We start from the raw sequence: 24555 nt of genomic DNA, 5'->3' as shown, positions 1-24555 counted from the left end.
GATTTATGTGTATACCTAATGTAATGTTATAAGAATAAACCTAGTGAAATCCTATTATGTACCTAGTGAAATCCTATTATGTACCTTGAAGAATGTACCTAGTGACAGTGAATTGGTATAGAAGTTACCTAGTGAAATGCTATATGAATAGAATCATAGTCATTTCGTACCATAACTGTTTCGAACCACCCATTTCGTACCATAATAAAAACCATTTCGTACCATAATCATTTCGTACCATGACCATTTCGTACCATATTGAAGATTAAAATGTATACCATTTTGTACCATATGGAAGATTATAATGTTTCCCATTTCGTACCATATGGAAGATTATTATGTTTACCATTTCGTACCATATGGAAGATTATAATGTATACCATTTCGTACCATATGAAAGATTATAATGTTTAAAGCGCATATAAGATATAGGAATAAAATTAATTTATAATTTCAAATTGAATACATAATTATACAAATATTTTGATATACAATATACACTATTCAAATTGATTTCCAAAAAAATCAAGTGATTCCCATAAGTATGTACCTAGTGAAATGCTATATGAATGGAATCATAGTCATTTCGTACCATAACCATTTCGAACCACCCATTTCGTACCATAATAAAAACCATTTCATACCATAATCATTTCGTACCATGACCATTTCGTACCATATTGAAGATTAAAATGTATACCATTTTGTACCATATGGAAGATTATAATGTTTGCCATTTCGTACCATATTGAAGATTATAATATTTACCATTTCGTACCAAATGGGAGATTATAATGTATACCATTTCGTACCATATGGAAGATTATAATGTTTTAAGTGCATATAAATATAGGAATAAAATTAATTCATAATTTCAAATTGAATACATAATTATACAAATATTTTGATATACACTATACACTATTCAAATTGATTTCCAAAATGTTCTAGTGATTCCCATAAGTATGTACCTAGTGAAATGCTATAATAATGTACCTTGTATAATGCTATTAGAATGTACCTATTGAAATGCTATACTAATGTACCTTGTATAATGCTATAAGAATGTACCCAGTAAAATGCTAAAAGACTGTACCTAGTCATTGCTTTAAGAATCTTCCTAGTGGAATTTTATAAGAATGTACCTAGTTAAATGGTATATGAATTAACCTACTATAATGCTATACGAATTAACCTTGTGAAATCCTATAAGAATATACCTAGTGATTGCTTTAAGAATATTCCTAGTTAAGTGCTATAAAAATGTACCTAAGGGAATGCTATAAAAAGGTCTCTAGTAAAAATGCTAAAAGAATGTACCTAGTGAATGCTATAAAAATGTACCTAGTGAATTGCTTTAAGAAGATATCTAGTAAATTACTATAATAATGTACTTAGTTAAATAGGATAAGAATTTACCAAGTGAAATGCTATACGAATGTAACTAGTGAAATACTATGAGCATGAACCTTGTGAAATCCTATGAGAATATACCTAGTAATTGCTTTAAGAATATTCCTAGTGAAGTGCTATAAAAATGTACCTAGTAAAATGCTATAAGAATGTACCTAGTGATTGCTATCAGAATGTACCTAGTGAATGCTATAAAAATGTACCTAGTGAATTGCTTTAAGAATATCTAGTAAATTACTATAAGAATGTACCTAGTTAAATGGTATATGAATTAACCTTGTGAAATCCTATAAGAATATACCTTGTGATTGCTTAAAGAATATTCCTAGTGAAGTGCTATAAAAATGTACCTAGTAAAATGCTATAAGAATGTACCTAGTCATTGCTTTAAGAAGATATCTAGTAAATTACTATAATTATGTACCTAGTTAAATGGTATATGAATTAACCTACTGAAATGCTATACGAATTAACCTTGTGAAATCCTATAAGAATATACCTTGTGATTGCTTTAAGAATATTCCTAGTGAAGTGCTATAAAAATGTACCTAGCAAAATGCTATAAGAATGTATCTAGTGACTGCTATCAGAATGTACCTAGTGAATGCTTTAAAAATGTTCCTAGTGAATTGCTTTAAGAAGATATCTAGTAAATTACTATAATAATGTACTTAGTTAAATAGGATAAGAATTTACCAAGTGAAATGCTATAAGAAAGTACCTAGTGAAATACTATAATAATGAACCTAGTGAAATTCTAAAAGAATGTACCTAGTGATTGCTTTAAAAATATTCCTAGTGAAATGGTAAACGAATGTACCTAATAAAATGCTATAAGATTGTACCTAATAAAATGCTATAAGAATATACCTAGTGAAATGCTATACGAATGTACCTAGTGAGTTGCTATAAGAATATATTGATATAATTGATATAAGAATGTACCTAGTAAATGCTAAGAGAATGTACCTAGTAATTTTTATAAGAATTTACCTATTGAATTGCTATAAGAATGTACCTAGTGAATGCTATAAGAATGTACGTATAGCGGGGCTGAATTAAAATCGAAACAGAGTATAGATATAGAGAAAGTCATTTAAAGTTCTGTTGGCTAGCATATCCAATAGCAAAGTATATCGTATAGTGTCGTCGCAAGTAAAGAGGTATAAAATTGGAGAAAAACAAACTTTAGTGTCTGTATATATGAAAAGTAACATTGTCATCATATAACCACTATACACCCTGTACTGTTTTATAGATAATCCTCGTGAAGCCGACGAGGAAAGGAACTTCACGACTAACGACCATATTTTGTGCCTGTATGCAATCTGGTTATATGACCACGTGTAGTTAATTATTGTTTTTCTGTGTTTGTATGTCTGTTTCTTGAGAAGTCGGGTGTTGATGGTTGATGTGTACTGTTGTCCCTTTTTATATTTTCTTAGAAGAAGTTTAAGGCGCTTGATACTTTGAAGGCTGTGTAACAGTTGATGTTTCAACAGCTTGAGGGCCAATCTCACTGAGGGAAGGATATACATTTGCAGTTCATATATTCAGTTCTTATAAGTAGGAATGTAATGAAAACCCTGTATAGCCCCGTTGGCCCTGCAGTCCATTGGAGAAAAAAAAACATCGTAGAGCTATCACAAGTAAAGTCTCTCTCTCTCTCTCTCTCTCTCTCTCTCTCTCTCTCTCTCTCTCTCTTTTCTTGGCTTTGCGTATAATTATTATCGAAAACGTGCTTGTAATAGTTAATATAACGATAACGATGATTAGAAGATTTATAATCAATTTATTTGTATAACAAACAGCAAATAATTGTATAACAACCAAATAAACACATCTTTCTTACCTGAAGAAGAAAAGATGTGACAGAACTGACAACAAAGCCCACAACATCGTTTTTATATACATTTAACATGGCGAAAATACAACAATACGGGACTTCATGCCTATTATACCATTTTGTGTATTCTCCATACATTGCATATACTATATATCAAATGCGTTTTGTTAAAATATACTTTTCACTTTTTTGGTCTTTTGGAAAATGTTGTTTTTTCTCTATCTAGACCACTCTAACAAGACATTTGTTTTGCATGCACACGTATAAAAATTGCGGTTTTTATCCAACGCAATCATAGGTTTGAACGTTGTTTTCAATTTAGACTTGTTTATCTTTTTTCGTTTGGGCTTGTATTATATTTGCCTTCGAGTTTATATGATCCGTTCATCCTATTTTGACTCCTCAAAATTCAAGAGTCTATCCTAAATTGAGGTAAATTGTATGGCTTTCCAAATACCGTTCGATTCCTAACATCACTTAAGAGACATTAATTGTCGAAATCCGGATATGGTGTACAAAAACCTTTGCACCATTTTTTGCGGAATACCATCTTTTCCGCAAGTTTATTGTTTTCTGTTTTGTCTTAAATTTATAATTAAGATCCATTTATTACATCGGTGATCCGTTTATTTGGCAATCGCAAATGGCAGTCAGCAGGGTTTAAGAACATTTGTTATTCGACCTGTTAGTCAAATGCGTTTTGTTAAAATATACTTTTTCACTCTTTTGGACTTTTGGAAAATGTTGTTTGTGCTGTATCTAGACCATTCTAACAAGAAATTTGTTTTGCATGCACGCGTATAAAAATTGCTGTTTTTATCCAACGCAATCATAGGTTTGAACGTTGTTTTCAATTTAGACTTGTTTATATTTTGTTCGTTTGGGCTCGTATTCTATTTGCCTTCGGGTTTATATGATCCGTTCATCCTATTTCTATAGTTTCTAACAATTGTGGCATTTGGTCTCTGGCAATCATACCAAATCTTCTTATTTTATATTAAATCTAGTTTGTCAAATGTAGGGCCGAAGTGTACCCATTTCCAGTTAGACATTCAATGTTATGCAACCCTTCGTCATAATAAAATAAAATATAACATGTTACGGGATATGGGTCATGAATTAAAGACCGCATATCCTTCCTTTCTATTATAATATATAAAATGATACAGGTAACAAGAAGAAGAAAAAGCTATTTAGTATTCACCAAATTACACAGGGACGCTAGCTAATTGTTATTTCAATATACTTAAATACATTTCGTTTTAAATGTTACAAATTATTACAATTACTATATAGGTACCAAATCCAGTTTTGCATGCACATTTTATATAGTGACGTCATGAGTATCAAAGAGAACTCCCCACTGAAGCTCCATCGGATGGTGTTGAGCAGAATTCCTCTTCCCATTCGATGAGCTCTTTCTTAAGTAGCCAGAATGTCTTTTCAGAGGAACCGTGCTTCCTTAATTCAACTCCAACCTGAAACATATGGATTAACTTGAGCCTAATATTGAAAAGGAATAAAATATTGCATTTTAAATCATGCTTACTATGTAGAATTCAAAATTCATCATTACTCCATCACTTGTATTATTAAACCAACAAATAAAAGATAAAAAAAAAACATAACGAAAACACCACTTACCAAAACAAAACAAAACAAAACAAAACGAAACAAAACGAAACGAAACGAAACGAAACGAAACACAACGATAACATAAATACATCGTCCAACCATTTGATTTCAACATAATTGAAACTTTGCGATCGTACACAGTTTGTAAAATGTAAATAAATTTGAATAATTTTTTTCTAAGGTTTCCCACTGTGTGGAACTTGATCATTTTAATGATTGAATGCTTTAGACGTTACCTTTTTTTATGTGAAACCACAACTGCCTTTTTCCTACAGCATCACTAGAACTTTGCATTTGGAGCAAATTATTTTTATGTTTCAAAATTGTTTTCACAAAACTATTTCCCATATTTTGTTTAGCAGTTGCACAGTATTTTTTTTTTGAAGAGAACAATGATGTTGGTTTGCTAGTCTTCCTAATACATTTCTGGTTTGCTCAAGAGAAGGGTTTACATCTGTGAATTGCCGATTACTTAAAACAATTTATATAAAAAAAACCTACAAGCATAGAAATCTTGCTGCTATCAGTTATATCTGGCTTTAGTGCTATAATGATAAAGCCATTCTTTAATCTAAGAATTTTATTAGCAACCTTGGGAACTACTATATTCATACAGTTTAATTGGTTGTACTTTGACAATTGACGAACTTACACATCTGAGAATTATCCAATCTTTACAGCGTCAAAGACTGTTCTTCAAAACAGCATTAAGCAACGCAGGTCCAGGTATGCTATTAGTACTGTCACTTTGCAACCTTGTACAATTTTCATGTTCAAGTTAGCAAGTGGTGTATTTGAAATTATTTTGGGTTCGGTACAAAGTATTTCTTACCGTAACATTATAAATATCTCTCGCTTTCATCTCAAATCCACCCATTTCATGTAGCAATGCAAATGTTGACTGGCTGATTTGAATCTTATTTACTGAAATAGGCAGTAAAATTATGTATAAAATTAATGATTGAGTGTTCTTTTAATACCATTTTCATATTCTACATCTTATGTCACACGTTCGACCGGTCTGTGAGTAAACGCATTCACCATTTGTCATACAAGTGAGAGGTTTTTGTTTTCCATTGAAGGATGTTTGATGTGTTTGAGCTTTTGATTTTGCCATTTGATAAGGGACTTTCCGTTTTGAATTTTCCTTGGAGTTCGGTACTTTTGTTATTTTACTTTATACACCATTTGTGAAGACCTTACGAATAAACCTTTTGCTCTGTTCGTCAGATATTAGTGTTATGAAAATTATACGAAAGAAGAAATAATTTCGCGATGCAAGCACTGATTAAAATTGAGACTTGCTTACAAAGATATGAAAACGCTCCATTCTACTTTCTGTTTTAATGATCTTTCAGATGTTGTCATGATAAACGACTTCAAAAATTTAAAGGCTGAAATTTAAATACCTGATGGTATGATTTCTTATAATCTATAAAACCATCATTGATGGATCTGAAAACGCTCCATTCTACTTTCTGTTTTAATGATATTTCAGATGTTGTCATGATACACGACTTCAAAAATTTAAAGGCTGAAATTTAATTACCTGATGGTATGATTTCTTATAATCTAAAAAACCATTATTGATGTTCTGACAGAACTACTAGGTCAATGTAGGTATTCCGCGCTAAACCTATTATCCAATCCATGACACAGGATCAAATATTGGGAAAGTCTTTTAAACAACAAATCAAAATATAAGGTCAGTGTGGTTGTACCGCGCCACACCTGTTGATGGAAATAATTGTACAGATCTACTTTTAGCTTTAATATCCAGTAGCTTTAACATAACAGATAGATCAACGGCTATTCATAATTTGATCGGATAGGGCATATAAGCTTAAATGCATGATTTTATAATTGTATAACTATACTTGGTAGTGCTTATAGATAGATGAAATTACACCGGCAGACAGGATGTTGAAAACTCATTATTTTTACCCTTGAGTACTGAATTTTATTGAATGTGAAAAAAAATACACTAAGGCATGCCCTGTAAATAGTATTTACTCTTTATCAATAAGTTTTAAACTGAGACCCAGATTTTAATGTGGATATAAGTTATTTTGCAGTGATTTAACTGTACATAATGTTTTATTAGCATATTCATTTAATGTACATGGTAAAGTTGGTGTACTCCAACTATTGGAGGAAGATATAGAGGAAAGAAGATTACACGAACAGAAAGCACAATGTCTTTGTAAGTAAAGCACGGACACAGGATCTATATTTTAATCTGATTGCGATGTACTCAAAAATATTTGAAACTTTGTTTAAACCAAAATAAACATAATGTGTAAAATATTGATATTTTTAGATGTAGCAATGAAAAACTATTATAATAAGCATAAAGATAATTAAAAAAAAATGTTCATTTTACATGTAAAAGTGTGTTAGTTTGTACCTTCTGCTGATGATTCCATTAATGCAGCAACACGTACTGTGGATCCAAACAAACAATACCTAGGATTCTTATTCCCAACGACTCCTGCAACAACTGGACCTTAAACGTAAATAATTACATTACATGTATGTTTCATTATAATACTTATTTTGATTGGCTAACAGCAATCTCGCGTCATTCTGAAATAAACCTTTATTTCAAAATGAAATGTAACATTCATGATGACACGAGCTTCCCCAATGATTTGATTTTGATTTTTGGTGTTTAAACGCCACTTTTAAGCACCGCTTTTGGGCTATTTCGTGGCGGCCAGTTTTTATTGGTGGAGGAAGCCGGAGTGCCCGGAGAAAACCACCGACCTTCGATAGGAAAACTGACAATCCTAGTCAATTAAGATTGGAGTCGAGTGCACCTGCACGAGCGGGATTCGAACTCACAACCTAAGTGTTGACTGGCTAGTGATTACAGTAGTAACTACTTAGACCACTCGGCCACCGAAGCCCCGCTTCCCAAATGAAGTGCACAGGTAAATAAAAGAAAAACTTGATAAGAATCGTGTTTTCATGGTATTATAAGTATTGAATGCTTCTTTTAGTAATTTTATAGGGTTGTAAAAGCGTTGACCGTGCGCACATTTTTAGAATAAAGCGCTTCCGCGCTTCATACAAAATATACTTCGGTCAACGCTTTTACACCCCAATAAATTTACAAAAAGAAGCATTCAATTTTTAAATAAATGCGTTTGTTTTGAGGTTTAACGATAACCAAAAAGGTAAAACATGTACAAATCCAGATAAAAAAGCGAAAAAGGAACACATCTTTATATAAGCTTATTCAAGTTTGAATACTAAGTTAGTAATACCGAGATGTGTAAATTCCCACTTTTTGTGTTTTACTATAATTCAATTTTTATATTCAATATAATTGTTTAAGATATACGCGTAAGAATACTGATTATAGGATATTTAAAACAAAAACAAATTTTTAGACGATAGTACAAATAAAATCATATATCTGAAATACTTTAATAGCTTTGTGGTTTTAAAAAAACCAGAAACATGGTCACCTTGGTCTTCTTCCGGCCGACAGAAAACCTTTCTGGTGCATCATCTGGCTGTGTGGGATGTATAAATATGCAGCCACGTCCGAGGTTTAACCATATTTTCCACAACAAATTAAATTCATCACCTCATTTGCTTATATTGAATAACAATAGTTTAAACATGGCCGAAATATAAATAAACTTATAACCAGAGCATGAAGATGAGATTCATTTATTCTTCATTTGCCAAAAATACATGTAAGAATTAACATAAATTGCTCAGTATGCATTAGTTCATACTTAAGATATAACCGAATGTTCTTTAATACTTATTTAGATGTATCACATGATACATAAATAATAATTATAAACACATCTTTCAAAATATTTTGTTCACCAAGAACATAATCTTGGATATTTTAAATGACAAGTTTAATCGTTACCTGAATGACAGCCTACTCTTATCTTGAACTTCTCGCCAGGAAACTGAGGAAGGTCAAGCCTGCTTACGTGATGCAATAAATCTAACGAAAGAGTGGCTATTTCAGACGCGTGTCTTTGTCCGTTCCTTCTAGGCACACCTACAATAATCGAGTAAATAGATAGCTAACTTCAACCATCAAGATAAAGAACATCAATAAAAGTCTTGTATCTTTGATATTTTGAATGAGGAATACGACGAGTGCCACTGTTGAGAAATGTCTATTCGTTTGTAGAATGTTTTTTCTCTTTTCGAATTGTTTTGGCCAAGGTGTGGTCAGTTTTCTTCGACATATGGTTTATGATTGCTCTTGGTATCTAGTTCCCGGTTTTATAGCTGTGTATTTCATGAAATACAGGTAGTTAATTGTTAGGGAATATCTGTGTCACAGAATATCATGGATAACATCAGGGCCCTTTTGTCGTAGACACTATCCCAATATTTTTAAATATTTGACTTCACCGGATACGATTCACCATTAGATTTTAATTGAAAGGATCAACACAACGGGTGAAATTAGTAAAACAGAAACTGTGACTATTCCTGAGAACCTGAGTTCACCCCAGTATTTGGTAATGTTCTTGCTTCTCAATCGTTCGTTTTCTCTTGGTTTTTGTACTGTCGTTTGTCTGTTTGATTTTCTTTTGGTAATGATCTATCTGCCTTCGAATTATTATTTTTGATAGTCCCTTGCTATCCTTTTTTGGCCAATTCGATATCCCTGATACAAGAAAATGAAACTACAATAACTGGTCGACTACATAAAAATTGATGAAACATTAGATCAAAAACAACATATCCATTTGCCTGTTCCAAGTCAAGAAGCTCGTCAGTGGTTTGTGTTACGTCTTATTCATCTCCTGAGTTGATGGCAGGTCTAAAAAGTAAAATCACAAAAATACCGAACTCCGAGGAAAATTCAAAACGGAAAGTCCCTAATCAAATGGCAAAATCAAAAGCTCAAACACATCAAACGAATGGATAACAACTGTCATATTCCTGACTTGGTACAGGCATTTTCTTATAAGATAGTTTTTGTATAACTTATTAAATTTTTTTGAAAAATTCAGATTTTGAGATTTTTTAAGAGACAACTTTCTATTGTTGAAGATTCTATGATGACCTCTAGATTGCTGTCTGCTGATAATTTGTGCCGTTGGGTTAAAGAGCAGTATGTCTGAAAATCCGACAAAACAGCTGTTTTTGTACCATTTTTAGACCATGAGAGTAGATCCATTGAATCAAAAATGCAACATTTGTACAAAATACTTTCTTAATCTCTATGCATTTTTATATTTTGGGGTCAAAGTAGAATTTTAAGTATAACGATTAACTAAAATATTCAAATGGAAACCCGTTGTTAATAAAAGCGAAAAAATTCTTAAAACGAATTGAATAACAAAACTTTTCTTTAAACGAATTGAATGAGAGAAACAAATATGAAAGTCAAATCGGAGATATTCCTCCTTTTCTACACAATACTAAACAGTAAAGAGCTTCCAATGTATTATATAATCAAAATTCGTATATTTTTGAGGTAAAGATTGCATTCGTGCAATTAAACTCTTTATGGCGCTGGATTGATAGTTATCAGTTTTCCAGACATTATCAATACTATTGAGACAAAAAAAAACATAGTGCATTTTGCACAACATTCTTTACATTCTGTCCATAAACATAACCGAGAAATATATACTCAACTATGATTTGTGTTTGTGTGTGTAACAATACTTGTCAAGAGAATAACATTATTAACTTGTGCATGGTGCAAGAATAAAATATCAACCCCAAGGGTGACTGGGAATAGAAAAATGGTCACTCTTGGTCTTCTTCAGACCGACAGTCAAACCCTTTCCAAATCGTCCTTTTGGCTGTGCGGGATGTATAAATACGCAGCCACGATTGCTTTCCCTATCCTATATACCCTCATTTTACTATGGCAATCCAAATTTCCCGACCTTCACCCGGACAGCCCTTATTACAGGACCTACCATGTGTACTTATTGTTAAATTTGTTTTCATTGAACATGCATAAAATATTTGCAACTGGACATTAAGCACCCAACAATCAAAAAATCTAAAAACAATCTATGACGTCATTGTTGATATTTAAAATCAGCGTTATCTTCCTTTTTCCATAATTGTAGCTGAACCAACAAGAATTATGGACACAGAAAGATATCTCCAATTCATTGTATTGCCTTCTAATTAGATATAAGAAGATGTGGTATGAATATCAATGAGACAAATCTAAGGCTAAATACAATGTTATATTAAACTATTAGTTCCCATTGTCAAACATCATCACTGATAAAGAAACCAGTCAAAATCTTAACATGTGAAAACAGTGTAACAGATAAGGCAATAATTCATACTCTAAACTTGTCATAACATTGTCACTGATAAGGTAATGAGTCATTCCCTAATTTTGTTTCTCTTTCATTTATTTTTTTGCCCATTTTTCTCTATTCTGTAACTCACAACCCAGATCACCGTATATGAACAAAAGGTAACACAATGCTTTTTTGCAGATTTACGAATCAAAAACTTTTTGGGGTTTTGTAATTTCATCAAAACTAAGAGAACATCGTTAACATTATTATTTTTATAGCATTACCTGATACAACCAAGTAGCCGTCTCCTACCGTCTCCACTTTGTAAACATCATACAAATTAATTCTGTTATCGAAGCAGGAAAAGAGGATGTTCAACATTTCAGTCACTTGTAATGGCGAACTATTGGACGATAATTTAGTGAAGCCAACCATATCACTCTGTAGAATGGTGCATTCTTGGAATTGTTCGGCATTTACACTGTTGTTTTCTTTCAGGTGTTGTGCAACTGATTTAGGTAACATCTGAAACAGAATCTCTTCACTCTGTTTTTTCTCCTTGTTCAATAATTTGGTTCTATGAAAAAAGATAACATTGTACATAATAAGACTTTTATGTCTTCGTGTCTCAGGTAACTGTGAATAAAAATGGTATTTTCTAGATTGTCCTTGCGCCTTTCAAGGTTTGACCTTTTTTCATTTTTAGAACTTGGGTTACGGCAAACAAGTAGCCATGTCATAAACAAAGCGTTTGAAATATTTCACATTTTGCCATGTCGGGCCTTTTATAGCTGAATATACTGTATGGGTTTTGCTCTTTGTTGATGGCTGTAAAGTGTCCTATAATTGCTTACATCCACAACATGTAGACTCTGGTAGACAGCTATCTCATTGGCAAACAAATCAAATCTCTTAAATTGTTATCTATGAAATCCGAAACTTAACTTCCGTCCTCCAAAATCATCTTGTTTTTTTTTTTTTTATGTTTTTCTTAAATGTATGGTTTCATATTTCCAATGTGGTATATTCTCCCACTTGTGGCACAGTCTCAGCGTCCTCGTAAAGTAAGTTTAAATTAATGTATTCTCACCTTACCTGCTTTAATAATATATAAATGATTCCCCACGATGTAAAGAAAGATCAACGTATTTATTCGCAGTAGTATTAATTTCGTCAAAACGTTTTATGACAAAGACAATGATGGCTTATTCCATGTTTTTTATATAAGTATTTATATATCAACGAAACTCTCTTTTTTCTTTGGCATCTAGTTTTATATATCAATATTGCCATTTGATGTTACTGTATTTTGGTATTTGGTATAACTATGTTTATTGTGTTTATAGCTGTATGGTAAATAGTTTCTTAATTTTATAAAAGAGAGACCGAAGATACCAAAGGGACATTCAAACTCATAAGTCGAAAATAAAGTGACAACGCCATGGCTAAAAAAGAAAAAGACTAACAGACAAACAATATTACACAAAACACAACATAGAAAACTAAAGACTGAGCAACACGAACCCCACCAAACTGTTGAATGTGAAGAGTCGCCTCACTTTTTATTTGGTTATATGCAATTGAGAAAAAGAAGTTAAACGATATATGCTCAAAACATCGGGGGACGTTTATACTAATTTATAAAGTTTTTTTTTATTATTTTGATACCACTGCTGGTGGATTGCTATCACCAGCCCAGTAGTCGGTTCTTCAGAATCGACATGATTTATAATATACTTTTGCTATTAATTCTCGTTGATAAATTGATAAATTGTTGAAAAGAAGGTTCCAACCCTCCCAGGCCTTAGGTGGGTTTGGTTTTTCTTTTATGTTCATTTTAATCATAAAGCCCTTCGTGTGATTAGGTAGTTATACATCATTGGCTTTCAATTTTATTGGTATGAGCGATCCTAAAGAAGGTAACTCGATAGAAGCTATTCGGACGCATTATATTTAAAAAGTGTTATTTTAAATTTTGTATGTGTACACATAGAAAGATTCATATTAAGTTTTCAATTAAAACAAATGTCTAAACAAGATCACCAGAGGTTAAACAGATGTACATTAATTAAACAGAGACCACAAAAGATATATCACCATCACCAACTTCTACAAATAACAAGAAACATTAAGGTTGTACCTAACACTACAGGGAGATAAATGGTTGGTTCAAATTATTTGAAATTTTTAAATTTTTTATCAAAGGGTCAAAGTAAACATTTTGTCAAAATTTAAGAAAAATTAAACGAGCCAAATTAATATTAGTCAAGGTGTTGGGTACCACCTTAAGCTATGACATATGACAATCATTTACAAGGTTCAAGACTTGAACATGTGACGTGTAAAAGTCGCGTTTTCTTTGGATTTCAACTCAAAACTATGATTAACAATTCTGTTTCAAATAATACGGACAGTAACTTATGACAAGTTTAATAGATTTTACCACAGTACTCAGTAGTTTTTTTTTTATATATGTATGACTAAAATCTATGGCGGGATACAAATCTATGGCAGATTCCTAATCTATGGCAAATATGACGTTACAAACGCCAAACAAATCAAATCTATGGCAGGTTTTTGTTTTCTCCAAATCTATGGCAGATCTTGTAATTTTCCGGGAAAAAGAGTAACATATAACGTCACAATTAAATAACGCCATATTGCGTCGTCGCCGCCGCTAACGATGGCGGAACCCATAGATTTGAACACCATTTTATATAGATTATTTTTTTTATTTGTAGAATGTAAATCAAAAACTGATATTTAACACGGGGCTCACATATTTTTACAAACAAATACACAGGGAAACACTTTCCGCTTTCCCTCTAGAACAATTTGCCGATGGTGTGACCTTTTTTTCAGAGGAGGGACAATATGTGCTGTACCGTCCGAATCCCACGATGAAAAAAGGCACCGCTGTTTTAGTAGTGGATATTTTAGGAAAGGAGTTATAGTAAATATTTTAGCGTTTACGGCTGGCAAAGTATATAAAGTGAGAGATGAAATTACAGGATATACCACTTTGACTTAAATCGTCATCAGTTAAAAAAGATTAATTAACGCTCAAATAAATATTATGTGAAAAGTCAAACTGTTTAATTCTTTTTATAGAAAAACTGCTTTCTTTTTGTGTTAAGGGACTTCCATTTTTCTAGTTGGTTTAATAAATGGATTAAACAGGTACCATGCACAGATTAGGAAATGCTTATTTTTCAGGGGCACATCATTTTAATCCTGAAGTCTTTATTATGGTATATCACTTCTACACTATCTACTTATGGTTGCCTTCACGATGTGGTTGACCATTATGGAATGTTTATCTCACAAATGTTTATAGACATGCTCCCGTTGTTGTACATTTCCACTTGTTTAAGACAAGTCATTGATCGTATATGTACTGCCTTGTTCTCCATTTGCACAAAATCTGCCATAGATTTGGAAACAACAAAAATCCGCCATAGACTAGGAAATTACAAAACTTGCCATAGATTAGGATTTTAAAAAATCTGCCATAGATTTGGGATGGCATGACGTCATATTTACCATAGATTCGGAATCTGCCATAGATCTGGAACACATCATAGATTTGAGTCCTTCTTATATAGCTAGGTTATCATCATTACAGGAAGATAACCTTGTACAATACCATTTATAATCTATCATCTATAAATAAATAAGTCTTCAAACAATCGTGAAGGCTAATGAGCATTTGATATTTATATTGTTACTTACTTTCTTGCAATCTGCAATGAGTATTTTTGAATATTAGACGTCAGTTTGTATACTGAGAACGTAATAGTTGGACTAACAAGTATTATTCCTACAAAGATGGCAGCTGCAATGATCATGTTTGTCATATCAACGACTGCGTTCTGTTGAAGTAGTCTGTTTATTTTTGATGCCAGCATTCTTTGAGTATTTTTCATGACATCACGATAAATGCTCATGTTTGAAAACCACCATTTTGCTGCAGATGTAGAACCTTCTTGTACAATCGTAGAATTAACTTTTATTTCGTTTCTCAACTTATTGATCTCCTGCAGAGTTTCGTTGTTTGTGTCGAGGTTCTTTTGATATATGTCCGATGCCGTTTCCGAGTACATCCTTGCAGATTCAAAGTGTGCTCTAGCCGTATCTTGGCTTTCAATAAAAAGTATATAATGATTTCTATCACGGAATGAACCGACTGAGTAATAATAAATACCATAGCCTCGTTCTCTACCAATATATTCACTTGAAATTATCAGTTCTTGATATCCTACCAATGTCTTCCAAATCAATCCTGTATTTAGCTCGCTGACAACTTCATACATCCAGCGTATGAATATATCGATGTGCTCGGAATAAAAGTTAATTTCGGCAGTCACACTTGTGTTTGTTGAGTCTAATTCATAACGATGTCTATTGATATAGTTAATATACCGTTCACGTGACCGGAATTGCTTTAGTTTGTTACTTGAACTTACTGGCCATGATGATAATTTATCTAAAGCCTCATCTGTTTCAGGGTATGCCTTTAATAAATCTGATTTAGTATCAGAACCAATCCTACTCAAATACAAAGAACTCATATCACGTTCATTTTGGAGAGCCATAAGGAAATCTCCAAGTTCTACACCGAATTCAATACGCATCATCACCTCAGCTGTATTCATATACATTGATAGAGAATTCGAAAAATCGACTGCAGTGATTGCTGTTAAAACGGCCAATGGAAATAAAACAACAGTCAACATCTTTGCTAGTTGTTTTCTTTGCCCAGCGGTTGTTATAGGATTTCCTACAATTTGGAAGGGATACTCCTGATTACGAATTAAGGTTTTATAACATAAGAAAAATGTTTGTCCAGAAACAATTCTCAATTTTCTTTAATCGAAATGATGTCCTTACTTGTAAACTTCATCTAGGGTTGTAGCATAGTACATAATATATGTTGGCATGTAATAGAAATTACTTGCATATCGGCTGATACATATTATAGAAGGAATTGAATCAGCTGTGAACCAAAGCAAACAGTGTTATATTTTATCTTAATTAAAAAAAAAGATAATAATAAAAGGGAACGTCTATCATTGAATTATGAAGAAAATTGTTTATTTATAGGTTTTGCCATGAAACTATGTGTAAAATGAAAATAAGAAAATGTAATTCTGGTGCTGGATTCACCTTCATCTGGAACGTTGAAACAAGCAAAATAAATGAAAGACAAGGATGTATAAATACTAATATGTTTGAAGAGTTAAAGTATAGCCTTGACATACCAATGCATACTCTTCTGCAAGGCTCCAGTTTTTTTCCAACAGTTAACATTCCCATTATAGCTTCATTCAGTTCTGTAGGTGATAGGGACAGCGTTGAAGAAAGACTAGCAGAACGTCTTAATTTGTTGCCTGATGATTTAAGATTCTTTATCGACTCCACAGGATGTACTCTGCTAACACCAGCCATTTCTCTCTGTAAATGTAATGAATAACAAATACATGTTTAACATAGCGCAGAAGTCCACGTAGCAGTTTGTGGAGCATACTCACTGTGTCTAAACTACCCCGGCAAAAAATGTTTGGACTCGATGGTATCTAATATCCGGCACGATGACGGAACATCAATAGACAGAGAAAAGGTAGTTTTCTGTTTATTTATTTGTTATTGTTATGATATCGAAAAATATTTATACATATATAACTATTTTCTATTGTGAGATGTAATATTTTCTACAACCGTTCTAGATTAACGGAGAAATAAGTAAAAATGCACGTCAAAATGACGAATTGAGTGAACCTTGCCTCTAATTTTTTTAACTTTCTCCTTAAATTGTTCACATGGTACGGAAAGAAAGGTACGGAAAGAAAGAGATTGACATGGAGATTGCAAAACTAATCACTTTGAGCACCTCAATCCTTGTATTTCTGCATATGGAACGAAAGAAATGGGTCATGTCAAAATGGAAGCAACCGGTTTTGTCAATGTTGTTAACTACACAACGACCGGGTTTTGTCTTTGTATAGAACCCGGTTTTGTCTATTTTATGAAAAGCAACGTTAACACTGGTACCCTGAAACAAAAAATAATTTTACAAATGGCTGATCATGTGGGTTTTCAAACCAGATACCTCAATAAAGCGTGAGGCCAAGTTTGATTAAATTGTTAAAGAGGAGAAGATTTTTGTAAGATAATTGGCAAAAACGCAAAGAAATGGTAAACATCGTAATTAAAGGTCAATAATCCTTACAAGGATATCGAACAAGTCGACTTATTTGTATATATTGTCTTGCTGATAATTTTTGCTATATAACTTTTATATATTTCAAGATAATAGACAAAAATGGAAAAAAGGAGGAATTTGTAAACATATCTGCCCCTGTTTTCTCTATCTATAGCTGTTTTCAAATAATAGACAAAACTTGCATCCCTCTATGTTCTATTTTAAATCATGTCGGCAATCTTTGTTGACAAGCGGGGTACCCCAATGATGATGAAAAACAGTTAAACATCAGTTCGTTAGACCTTTTAAACCCAACATAAGATGGTGGATAAGGTTTGTTATATGTATTGTAGCCCAGTAATTTCAGAGGAGAAGATTATGTAAAAAATTAACGGAAGACGACGGACGACGGGGGCCAAGTGATGAAAAAGCTCACTTTTCCCTTGGGGTTAGGTGAGCTAAAACCAACCAAGAATATTTCAAACAAGTTTGCACCGTTCTTGAATTAAAAAAAAGTCTAACAATTCATAATTAGGGCTTACACGAACGAGATAAACTAATCAGACATGACAAAACAACTTCAATTGCGTTTTTTTTTAACAAAAATAAATACTACGTATTATTTATACAAGAGTGACTGTACGCACTGACATGTCGCGACTGCTGGAATGATCGTTATCGAATTGATTTTGAAGGTCTGTAAGATAAATAATTTAATAAAAGTATCTCATTAAATTAACATTGTTCATGGAACCATAAAAAAAAGTCAAGGTCTGATGAAACAAGCCAGACGGACATAAACACATTACAATCATTAAAACCAACAAAAAAAATGAACATTTACCAATTGATCAAGAAAATAAGTTCAAGGTCACTTAAATAGTCGACTATATGCGCCATACGAGCAAATATAGTTGACCTATTACTTATGGTATTAGAGATACGGACTTCAAAACGAAATGTTAACCTTGATGATAGATATCAACCATTATCAGCTATTCATTTTGTTAGGAATTCGCTGAACCATGAAAATGAGGTCAAGGGCAATGGACATAGGACAGATAGAAACATCGTTACATAAAAGATCTGTGTGCGAGGCATATTGTAGTCAGGCCTTCTAACTTCTGACATATGAAGCTTCATACAAATAGTTCAAGCCGCCACGAATCTGCATCTCATGGTCTCGCATTCCGACAATTCCAAAATATCAATGTGAATTTTTAGAATAAACATGATAATCCTACTCACATACATCCAATTTCGCGGGTGTCCCTGCTTTCTCATTTCTTATAAAATTTTAAGTTGGTATACGATTTAGTTATATAACATCAGTGGCGAATCCAGGCGGCGTATAGGTCACACACGCCCCCACCCCCACCTTTGATTTTTTTAGCTTAATTCGTCCAAAACTTTGTTCGCTTCGCTACGCTCTGCGGTATGTAAGCTGTTTGAATTACACCCACTTTGAAAAAAACTGAATCCGTCCCTATATATTGTCAATAATATATTGACCAACGTCAATGTACGATAATCATACCACAATGGAGAGAGAACAGAACAGTTTATTTATACAACTATTAATAATCATTATTGCATTTTCTCGATGGCCTGAGACTATTATACTAATTTATACTTAGTATTATAGTTACAATTAGGGATAGATGGATTTGATTTTTTAATGCATGATTATTGTAATCCTTTTCTTACAATAAACATTCATTTTCTATGGCGATTCTGCAAGCATATATACATTTGTCTGATTATCATGCCATATAATAAACATTTAGCCTTAAGAAGATTTATTTTAAACGATCATAGGAAATATTACACCTCTAGGTAGATTGGATTACTTAATATGAAGATAACCATCCTGTTGTGCAAGAAAATCACATATCAAATGTGCGCTCTTCAATCTTTCAGACCATAAACTCTAATTTTAAGTTTAAACACTAAAATTTACATAATTCATAAATATAGAGAGCTTAAACCTCAATTTGCGGTTTAACCCTCAATTCTATCTATTTCGCAGTTAGAGTATTTTTTTTAAATGCAAAGCAAAATTATAATTATTTTTGTTCCAATAAAGTAGGAATTCAAGTGTTTACAGATTCTAATAAATAATAAGTTGTCCTCTGTAAGAAATCGTTTTCCAACCAGCCACCAAACTCCTTTTAATTGCTGAAGTTCAATTATGTTATGCGATTATGCCTTTTTTTTCTTTGACAAAACCGGGTTCTGCCTTGTGAAATCTAGGACAAAACTGGGTTGTACACATTGACAAAACCGGGTGCTTCCATTTTGACATGACCCATTTCTTTCGTTCCATACGCAGAAATACAAGTATTGAGGAGCTCAAAGTGACTAGCTTTGCAATCTCCATGTCAATATCTTTCTTTCCGTACCTTTCTTTCCGTACCATTTGAACAATTTAAGGAGAAATTAAACAAATTCAAGGCATGGTTCACTCAATTCGCCATTTTGACGTGCGTTTTTACTTATTTCTCCGTTAATCTAGAACGGTTGTAGAAAATATTACATCTCACAATAGAAAATAGTTATATATGTATAAATATATTTCGATATCATAACAATAACAAATAAATAAACAGAAAACTACCTTTTCTCTATCTATTGATGTTCCGTCACCGTGCCGGATATTAGATACCATCGAGTCCAAACATTTTTTGCCGGGGTAGTTTAGACACAGTGATACTGTCATTTCTTAAAAACATATTGACAAAAACTTTATGTCCATATATTTCTAGATGATTGAACGGTTCATTTCCTGTCATCTTACCTAAAATGATATGATATAGTTGTTGTTTTACATTTACTCTTTACTAAAAAAATATAGAAAGCAGGGCTATATATTTTTTACAGTTATGTCATGTAATGGGTCATCACAGATAGATACCATGTTTTTTTCCAGATCAACAAATAATGGTTTACTGATCCTTATGTATTTGTAACACTATATTTCTTAGCAAAAAAAGAGGCAAGGAATTAATTTGTGAATAACGCTCCTGATTTTGATTGAAGAGCAATAACATGCTTTAAACAATGTTTTCTTATTTAAAAAAAACAAATCAAATCTGGAATTATAAACAAATACAACGAAGCCTATACAGCTCACAGGCTCAGTTGGATTCACTTCTCTAATTTTGTTCTAGAAATAAAACTGCCAAAATATTAAGTCTTATTTTCCTTCCTTTTGGTTCCTTATGATTTGTACCACTTATGAGGATTTTTTTATCAGCAAATGTACCATTTACCCAGTAGCCAGCCCTTCGGTACTGGCATGATTTAAAGGTTACAAAATGTCTGTACACATCCAGTCAATAACTAATGTAAAAAGTAAAAAAAGAAAAATACTCTAAGGAAAATTCAAAATGGAAAATCCCTTACCAAATGGCAAAATCAAAAGCTAAAACACATCAAACAAATAGAAAACAACTGTCATATTCCAGACTTGGTACAGGCATTTCCTCATGTAGAAAATGGTGGATTAAACCTGGTTTTATATCTAGCTAAACCTCTCGCTTGCATGACAGTCGCATAAACTTCCATTATATTGACAACAATATGTGAACAAAACAAACAGACATAATAGGTAAAAATGTCCAAAAATATTGTTCTAAAACTAGGGTTGCAATTCTGTCAATAAAATGTCAACTAAGCCTGTTTTGACTTATCTCGGTAGACCCTTTTGATTTTGTTTATAGCCTTTTTTTTCAAAACCTGTAGCCTCGAACCTTCGTCATGTTCTTATGAAGAATACTCTAAAATACATTGTTAGCATTATACTTTATTTTAATATATTTTCCTTTAGAGTCAAATGTTTCAAACAGTTTTCTGTTTATTGTTTATAAAACGTTGAATTGTTCAAAATGCTGAAGTGTTTCTACTCCTAGACATAAATTGCTAATACTTTTCGGAATTTTCGGGTTTTGGTGGTTTTCAACTTCGTAGTTGATTTGGCCTTCCACTGTTCTTAATCGGGTGTCATCGATGAGTCTTATGTAGCGTTTTCGTTCGGGTCCTACTTTCCTTCTAACATCCTGTTAAAACTGTTTCGGAGTTAAAAGCTTTTCCTTTGAATTCATATTGTAAATATTTGTTTTTATTTGTCATTCAGACTGATGCAGTTCTTAAACGTTTGAGATGAACCTAATATCCGAAAATTACATTTTACATTGCATAGGTTTTCATAACACTTAGAAATACTATTTTCTACTGGATTCTTTGGAGAGAACTGTGCTGAAAGAAACATGACAAACTATTTTATTCAATTCGTTTGTAATGATCCTAATGATTGGACGTGGCTAAATTAAAAAAAAAATGTAGTGCGATACAATTTACTGGTGGCAATCATTTGTATGATATTAAGTTTTTTACCTTTTCAGTCTTGCAAACAAAAAGATAAGCACGAAATATTAACTGCTGCTTAATTGTGTCAAGAACAAGTTACATAAGGGAAAAATAAGATGATGAAATAATGAAGTCATTTAATTGAAACGCAAAAAAATGCCACAATTGCAAATGCTCTGGATTTATCTATCATTTTAATAGCATTTCGTACATGTGTATGTTTCCCCATTGAATTCTTTCCATAATAAACCTTAAGTATACAATATTAAGTTTTTAATTTTTTTGTTATTATATTATTATCATTAAGTGGAAAATAATTTTATATTTTGGTATCGTAGAATCTTTTGTAAAACGTTTTCACTATTATATGACAATCCATAAACATACAAAGTCTCATTGGCAATCATACCACATCTTCTTATTTTTATAAAGCAATGCTTTTGAAAGTTTATTGAATAAGACTAACACAATAAAAATATATTTTAAGTCTTACCCTTTTCCTTCTCTTCAGAGAAAATAAATACTGAAAATCGATGCTACCAGTTTAAAGGGAAAATGAAACAAATAAAAAAGCAAGCGATAATGAGATCTTTATATAGAGAAATAGCCCAATTAGGCAGGTGTTTTTATTTGAAAAATATTTTACCACACTAACAACTGCACAACTCATATAAACAGCAGAAATCCTATATATAATGACGCATAAATGCATTGATGAAGGTTTTTGTTATTCAAATCCTTCAATCTTTATTTGTTTTGCAAATATCTTACATTTCTTTGATGTGAAGCATAAATGAAATCATTTGAAAAAAAGTAACAAAAATAAATTCAGTCAGTTATCAAGGACAACCTTAGATAATATTTCTATCACATTATTTGCATACATAAGTATTTATTTCATTTTTGGTATACAATTAAAATTTTCATTTACGTGCGTGTGTTTTCTCTAAATAAACATTGCACATTGGTCATATTCGGAGGATTATGTAATGTTTATATATTGGTTCAAAAAATAGGCGACAGTATTTCACCTATGTTCAAATCTCGTCTATTAGAATACACAAATCAAGATAACCAAATGATTTATCGCATCAGCTTTAAACAAAGCGAGACCGGGTGCGTAAACAAGGTAATCGTCTCGTGCTATGCATGTATCACCCGGAGTTCTAACCCAAGCATCGTACAAAATGTCACACAAGGGAATAAGACAGAATCAATATATATGTCCTATTGCGGAACAACTTAGAACATCAATTCAAAAGATATATATTATGAAAAGTAAATTTGAAGATGGTTTCAAGAGTACATATTGTGTCTCAATCATAACACATGCACAAATACCCAAATAAAAAATGGAATCCTACCAGCATTTCTAATTTAATTTTAGTTTGGTTTCATGAAGGTTTCTTTTGTTTTGTTCTTCACCTCCTTTTCTTGTGAAAGCTAGACAGACTTTATTATAGATGTGCCCTGATAATATTGTGATGATTTTCCGTCCTTTTATAATTTATAAAAATGAGTCGGATGATACCAAACCGACATTCATAACTCATAAGTCGAAAAAAACTAACACCGCCATGGCAGAAAAATGTATAAATCTAAGGCTTGTAATGTTATATGCTAGAATGGTAGTAGGCAGCAGGTCAGACTTCAGGGAGTACTCAGTAGTTGTACAGACAATCAGAAAGGTGAAACCGAGGATCAATTTTGGAACCTTTATCATTTAATATTGTTATAAATGACACATTTTATTTCATTGAACATGGTAATTTATACTACTATGCTGCAGATTAAACTATGTTATATGTGGATAATTTTTAAATTTATGATGCATACTTGAAAAAGAAAGTTCAGTTTTAATTGAATGGTTCTATATATTCTGCTAAAATATCACTATAGTACTTTGAGGTATTGATATTGATTGTCAACATAATTTTAATCACCACATTTAAATATTTGCCCTAAAGCTTCTCAACATTTTGAATGTTCTAAAGCGCATTGGTTGCTATCTTAGAAAAATAAATAAATTGACTATTTTTCGGACATTTATTCCATCTAAATTATTTGTTTGTCCTTTAGTGTGGCATTTCGGCAACAAAAATTATACTACTAAATTAAAAAATTCAGGATAGGCTTTTCGATTTATAAACTAAAACGAAGAGTACGTATGATAAACTACTTGAACGAGCTGAAGTTCCATCACTTAAAATTAGACATATGCTTAATATTACTCCAGAATGTTTTAAAATTTTGTAGAGATTGTCACCATCATGTCCACATGAGTCAGTTGTATATAACTAAACCCACCTTATGATTTTAGAAAAAATATTTCTAATTTCAGTCTGTTTAAAATGATTCAAAGTTATTGAATGGAAACGATTTTATGTGCACAATTTTTACAGATTATTGATATATTTTGTTAATCTTTTTATAAATTTAGGTAAAATAATTATATTTTACAATGATATTTTTTCTAAGTAGAAATATATGATCAAACGATCGTAACATGACACTTTTCATATCAGATGTATTATCAGCACACGTTTGATAATGGGATGATATGATGACCTAGGGTAGACTGGTTCTCCTGTCCAGATAAATGTTCATACTACATATTTCATATATCAAGACAGGTAAGGTCCAACGCCATCTTTTTATTTTACAGGTTATCTGCAATCACACTCAATTATGTGGTGTAATCACACCAATGATGTAAAATAGTTAAGTTGTATATATCTTTCTTGTAGTAAATACGTGAATAAATCAAACTTTGCATATACATCTTTAATCTTTTATTTTATGCCTTTTACCAGCTAGCCCAAATGTTT

General features: G+C 32.1%; 1 protein-coding gene across 1 annotated transcript; it reads right to left on the bottom strand.

The window, feature by feature from the left end:
- Window positions 1-3189: 3189 nt before the first annotated feature.
- Window positions 3190-11820, bottom strand: LOC127720083 (atrial natriuretic peptide receptor 1-like). The gene is made up of 5 exons (XM_052226492.1): window positions 11442-11820; window positions 8787-8924; window positions 7302-7400; window positions 5727-5818; window positions 3190-4737 (listed from the first exon to the last, which is right to left on the bottom strand). Exons 1-5 carry the CDS (start codon window positions 11758-11760, stop codon window positions 4606-4608), a joined length of 780 nt encoding a protein of 259 aa, XP_052082452.1. The 5' UTR covers window positions 11761-11820; the 3' UTR covers window positions 3190-4605.
- Window positions 11821-24555: the final 12735 nt, after the last annotated feature.

Source organism: Mytilus californianus, unplaced genomic scaffold (genome assembly GCF_021869535.1).
Source record: "Mytilus californianus isolate M0D057914Y unplaced genomic scaffold, xbMytCali1.0.p SCAF_11, whole genome shotgun sequence".
NCBI lineage: Eukaryota > Metazoa > Mollusca > Bivalvia > Mytilida > Mytilidae > Mytilus > Mytilus californianus.
This window is presented reverse-complemented; position numbering and strand designations above follow the sequence as displayed.